The 5722-nt window shown below is 34.6% G+C and overlaps 1 protein-coding gene across 17 annotated transcripts; it reads left to right on the plus strand.

The window, feature by feature from the left end:
- The first annotated feature begins 1546 nt into the window (after positions 1 to 1546).
- Positions 1547 to 4820, plus strand: LOC110897502 (D-amino-acid transaminase, chloroplastic). 17 transcript variants are annotated; one of them, XM_035981837.1, is made up of 5 exons: positions 1547 to 1746; positions 1840 to 1946; positions 2509 to 2664; positions 2814 to 3525; positions 3627 to 3813. In XM_035981837.1, the coding sequence occupies exons 4-5, from the start codon at positions 3137 to 3139 to the stop codon at positions 3781 to 3783; spliced, it is 546 nt and encodes a 181-aa protein (XP_035837730.1). In that variant the 5' UTR covers positions 1547 to 1746; positions 1840 to 1946; positions 2509 to 2664; positions 2814 to 3136; the 3' UTR covers positions 3784 to 3813. The 17 variants fall into 17 exon arrangements, with proteins under 17 accessions (XP_035837730.1, XP_035837726.1, XP_035837734.1 ...); XM_035981833.1 differs by having other exon boundaries at positions 1840 to 1930; positions 2504 to 2664; XM_035981841.1 differs by having other exon boundaries at positions 1840 to 1930; positions 2504 to 2664; positions 2852 to 3525.
- The last annotated feature ends 902 nt before the right edge of the window (positions 4821 to 5722 follow it).

Below are 5722 nucleotides of genomic sequence, written 5' to 3' on the forward strand. Positions count from 1 at the left end.
ATGTGTTCGTAGGTGTTGTGGTGTCTTTGACTTTATTTTTTTTTTTTTTTTTTGTTGAAATTAGAGATGCAATGCAAAAAGGTAAGACGTTGACGAGTTATACTTGGGTAAATAAAATTTACAACTAGGGTATAAAAAAACTTTACAACCGCGGCTTAAAAAAAGTTTACAACCGTGGTGTAAAAAAAGGTTTAAATTTTTTTAACAGGGGCGTAAAAATGTTTACAGCTGGTGCGTAAAAAAATTTACCATTGGGGCGTAAAAAAATTACAACCGGGGCATAAAAAAAAGTTTACCAACGGGGCGTAAAAAGTTTACAACTGCGGGGTAAAAAAAGCTAAAATGTTTTAACAGGGGCGTAAAAAATTACAACCGAGATGGAAATAAAATTTACAACCGGGGCTGGGTAAAATAATAAATTTACGTGTCGGCGGCACAAAAAATTATAAAAATGTTTGTAATTTCACGTTTGTAAATTTGTAGTTTTTACATACGTTTAAAAATATGTTTTTACATTTCTGCCGAATGTAAAAAAAATTGCACACGGTGTCGAAAGTAAAAAATGTTTTTTTACATGCGGTAGAAAAATGTTTTTTCCACCCCTAAACGCGCGCTCGAGCTCCTCTAAACACCACACATAAATATAATTTTACACACGTTTGTAAAAAAATGTATATTTTACCTTCGTTTGTAAAATGTTTTACGAACGGGTGACGAATGTAAAAATTCTGTTGCGTATGATGGAGTATGTAAACACTTTGTTTTACATACGTTGGGGCTTTGCTGTTCAAAAGATGAGGATAACGAACTACATACGAAGGCCGTTGTATGCATTTATTTTTCCGAGACATGATTTTGTGATATAAATTTGTAGATTTGTAGGCAAGTGAAAATTTAGGGACTTTTTTGTTGTATAAAATGCAATTTTGCATTAAAAATATATTTTACATGTATGAAAATATTTTTTATATAAATTTGTAGTGTTGAATGTTGTTGTTTTGTGAAAAATTAATTTTGTGGGTTTCATTGTTTTGATGGGACAACTCAAAAACATAATTCTTACAAAAAGTAGTGTGTAAAATGTCATATTTGTCCTTTCATTTACTTTAAATGATTATTTTATTAAAACAGCATGGTCCCCTCATGTCATAACCCAAATCACATCTCAGCCATATAACCCATCTTGATCAAAGGATGAGGTTAGTTCCTTTGGTTCTCACAACTCGGTACAGTTCTCATTTTACCCAGTCCCTATTATATATATATATATATATATATATATATATATATATATATATATATATATATATATATATATACTACTTTATAAAGCATATCCAAAGGACTTCTTAAAGTCCATAAAAATTTCCTTAAAACACCTCTTAAGCATAATGTACAAGTCTTTTAAACACAACAAACACAATTATAACCTCACTTCCCAATAATACCCTTACTTCACACGGATCACAATCTCTACCGTTTATTATTATACATGGATTACAATCTGGACCATTCATTTTGAAAACCTTGGCCATTGTGAAAGATAATCAGAGGGAGAGAGAAAACACAAATCGATGATGGATCTGTACTCGCTGCACCTTTCCTTTTCGTTCTCTCTCTCTCTCTCTCTCAAAGATTAAGATTTTAGATCTGGATCTATTCACTATTCACCGTAAGCTATTGTTCCCGAGGATCTGGACACCTTCCGTAAGATGGTTGAAGATGGATCCCTAGCCGTTGCATCTGGTGAAGACGGTGGTGGTTATTTTTTATCTATTTTAAAGATTTGTTGATTTGAACAGGTTTTCACCACAAATCTTCTTTGTGTTTTTTGTACAGGTTTTCCCTAAGATGGTTGAAGATGGATTCCCAAGCCCTAACAATGTCACAATCGGAGCTCATTGATCATGCCGATTTGGACTTTTTATTGGTATTAATCTTTACGGGTATTCTTTTATGTGTTTTCAACTATTTGTGTTTTCTCTTTGTGGGTCAATAGTTATTGGGAAGGTTTGAATGAGCAGTTGGAAAAAGGTTGTATTGGTCAATGTAATTCAAAGTAGTAGGGGATTAAAGGAGTACTGACAAAGTTGCCTACATCACATCGAGCTAAGTTGCATGGAAGGTTTTTTGGTTCTTAAACAGTACTGAGTTTTTAGGGTTATCTGATTTGGGCATTTTGTAAAGATGATAATGCAATTTCTTGGTTCAGTGAAGTAGTAAACATCGGTTTTGTTATTGTTTTTCTGACAAAGTTGCCTACATCACATCGAGCTAAGTTGCAAGGAAGGTTTTTTGGTTCTTTCATTTTTTGGTTTGATGTTTTTTTTGCGTGGATTATGTATATTGTTTTTCTTTCTTTTTTTGGTTAATTTATGAATCAATAAGCAAAAAAGAAAACAAGGGTTTTGTTGGAAAACTAAACAAAAAGATAAAGTTTGGTGCTTTTTGATAATTGTTGTATGTTAATGCAATCTGTACTCACTCCAAACTTGTTTTATAGTTCAGACATGTTTAGGCAAGATTTCGGCAGCCAGACAATGCTTCATGTTAGGGTTTTTCGATGGATGGAATTTGTGGTATAGAGAGGCTGCTTGGAGATGGGTTAAAGCCTGGTCAATCGAGTCACACCGAGTCAGAGTAAAACATGTTCGTGATTTAGAGGTATAACCTTCCCCGATAACTTAATTAGTTATTTATTTACTTATTTATTTCGCTTCGTATATATAGTTCTAATATAAAGGCACACATAATTACATTCCAGCAATAGCATAACCAAATTTCATTACTTTAAATCTCAACGTATGTCACAGATACCTCTTTGAACTGGATGGTCATACGTATGTCACAGATACCTCTTTGAACTGGATGGTCATATCGATCGAATCCTTCTATCTGCGTCAAGAGCGAAAATCTCCTCAGCATTCCCAAAATCGACTTTTTGATCGATTCTCATCCAGCTAACATCAGCATCAAAGTGCAAGAAAGGAACTTTAAGATATTGGTTAAGTGCAGGGCCAGGGGATTTCTTACTTAGTCCTTCCGGGTTTCCGACATCTATGTTCTACGCGGTCGTTATCGACGAAGAGTTCTTGCAGTGTAAAGAAGGTGTAAAACTGATAACTTCCATAATCCTATGAAAGTGCTATTTTTTTCAACAAGCAAGAATGTGAATTACCTCCAAAATGTGTTGTTGAAACTCGAAGTAGAAGAGAAAGGGGCGCTTGCGTCAATTTGGGTGGATGATGACGAGTATGTCGCAGAGCATCCGAATGTGAATGTGGGTTTCGTGACGCATGAGAAAGAGCTTATTTTGCCGTTCTTTGACAAGATATTAAGCGGGTGTACTGCGAAACGACTTCTTGAATTAGCTCCAAAGTTGGTTGAAAAAGGGAGGTTGAAGAGTCTTACAGTTGGGAATATTACAGTTGAGGAAGCTAAACAAGCTGCTGAGATGATGTATACTGGAAGAACAATTCCTGTATTGCCAATTATTGAATGGGATGAAAAGCCGATTGGCGACGGTAAATAACTACATAACTGATTTAACTACTGTTTTTTTAATTTTTTTTTTGCGAATATGAAGCGTTTTCTTGTGGTTAACGATGTTGGTTTCCTTTTACCAGGAAAGTTGGGGAATTGACAATGGCATTATCAGACCTCATTTGGGAAGATCTGGTCCAGAGACACACAGGATCAAGGTTCCTTATGTGTAAAAGAAACCCGAATGGCCGAATTTGTGGTCAAAATTGGTGTTGTATTTTGAAATCAGAATCAGAATAAAAGTTAAGCTTTGTGTTTGCATGTTCTCAAGTCATGTTGCACAGATCATGATTGTTTTTGTGCTTTTTCTAGGAATCGAATTGCAAGGTATATATGATTTATAACTTAAAAAAAGTATAAATTGAAGATAAATTTAAAAAAAATAAAAAACTTAATAATTGCCCCCATGCAGGATCGAACTAGGTAAAGCTAAAGAGGAAATGTAATGACACCAAACAATCTATGATGTCTAAACACTTTGCAAAGTCCAAGAAACCGATACTTCTTTAGATTAGAGTGTAGGTGACCACATGACCCATCTCACGATTTCTTTTGTTTATTAAGGGGCCCTAACGGATTTGTTCAAAATTGACACATTTTACTTTGGATGGATATGGATTTGGCCATTTTTGCCCATACACAGGCTGTTTCCTATCCAACCTTTGGGTTGCATATGTTTCTGCAACATGTCAAACCTTCCAACAATTTAGTTTCTTCATTGACTAAGTGGCCTGATTGGGTTGTTCAAAATCGACCCAAGGACATGATTTCCAATGGACAGGTGGCTTTCTATTGCATGGATATGTTACAGATCAAACCATCCCACCATTTCTTTTTTATTGATCAAGTCACCTCAGCTAGAAGTTTAACTAAATGTTGTCATCTTTTGCAGTTTCAACAGCAAGAGTTTGGTTCTTTCAGCAGTTACTACTGCGCTTTCTAAACAAGAAACCAATAAAGAACGACGTTAAGTACCAGCTAAAACTCCAAAGCCAAAACTCATAAGCAAAGATTTGATTAGAAGGGGCTTCCGTTATTCATGCAAATTTTGGGTGTGGTTAATGATCATCGTATATCATGTTTTAGACACACCGAGTGCAATGGCATAGCTAAAAAGTTTCTAAAACCGGTATATAAAGAAACAAAATGTTTTAAGATTTAAATAAACCCAATTGAATCTGTTTGTAAGAAAATGGATATGAACCTGTATGCATGCTTGATTGGACACTTATTTGATCTTTTTGTTTCATTTTTTAGTAAGGACATGTTTGGCTTAACTTATTTTCAACTTTTCCAAAAGTCCTTTTGGAAAAAATAAGTCAGAAAAACCTGACTTCTAGCTTTTGCAAAGGACTTTTGCCTTCAAAAGGAAAGCCACACACCCTCAAAAGTCCTTTTTTCCCTTCAAAAGTCCTTTTTTTCCTTAAAAAAAGGAACCCCAAACACCCTCTAAGTAACAAGTTAAAAAATAACATTAAATGTTATTATGATTGTTAAAATGAACTTTGCCTGATTCACATCAATTAAATATTCTTTTCTAGCCTAACTCCTTGTGATGTGGTGGTATGGGTGTTGGTTTTGGTTATGGCTAGTGGCGGAGCTTGACTAAAAGTTTTGAGGGGGCGTAAAGTGATGGGACCCAAATTTTTTTCCCTATCGTTATGTTTCGGGTCAGGTTGGGTTGGCTATTCGATTCAAGTCGGGTCAAATAATAATAGTTACAAATAAAACAAAGTGTATATTTACGAAACTACCCATCATTTATATACAAAGTTTATAAATATTTAGGATATATAATTTAGGAAAAATAATCGAAGGGCGATCCTATATAATTTTAAATTTTTTAGACTAAAAATCAGAACTTATACACTTCTAACCGAAACATTGGGGTGGGCGGGTGCACCCCCGGGCACCCACTATACTTCGCCAGTGGTTATGGCTCAAAACCGAACCGCCCCGTACATAGCCCTAAACTCACCAACCTAAGTGATATGTTTCCCGCCGCATCGCGCGAGTAAATGACTAGTATATATATATATATATTGGGGGATAGATCATGAGAAAACTAGTTTAAATAAGAAAACCAAAGAGCTAACTAAAAAAGGCTAAAAAATATACCAAATTTTTTTTACAAGTTTATTATTTATTTTCGCAGGTTTATATATATATATATAATATA

Source organism: Helianthus annuus, chromosome 13 (genome assembly GCF_002127325.2).
Source record: "Helianthus annuus cultivar XRQ/B chromosome 13, HanXRQr2.0-SUNRISE, whole genome shotgun sequence".
In the NCBI taxonomy this organism is placed as follows: Eukaryota; Viridiplantae; Streptophyta; class Magnoliopsida; order Asterales; family Asteraceae; genus Helianthus; species Helianthus annuus.

Excerpts from the sequence above, each read along its gene's own strand:
- LOC110897502 (XM_035981837.1), top strand. The coding sequence starts at position 3,137 with ATGAAAGTGCTATTTTTTTCAACAAGCAAGAATGTGAATTACCTCCAA. Across the intron at positions 3,526-3,626 it reads GAAAAGCCGATTGGCGACGG|GAAAGTTGGGGAATTGACAA; the intron begins TAAATAACTACA and ends TCCTTTTACCAG.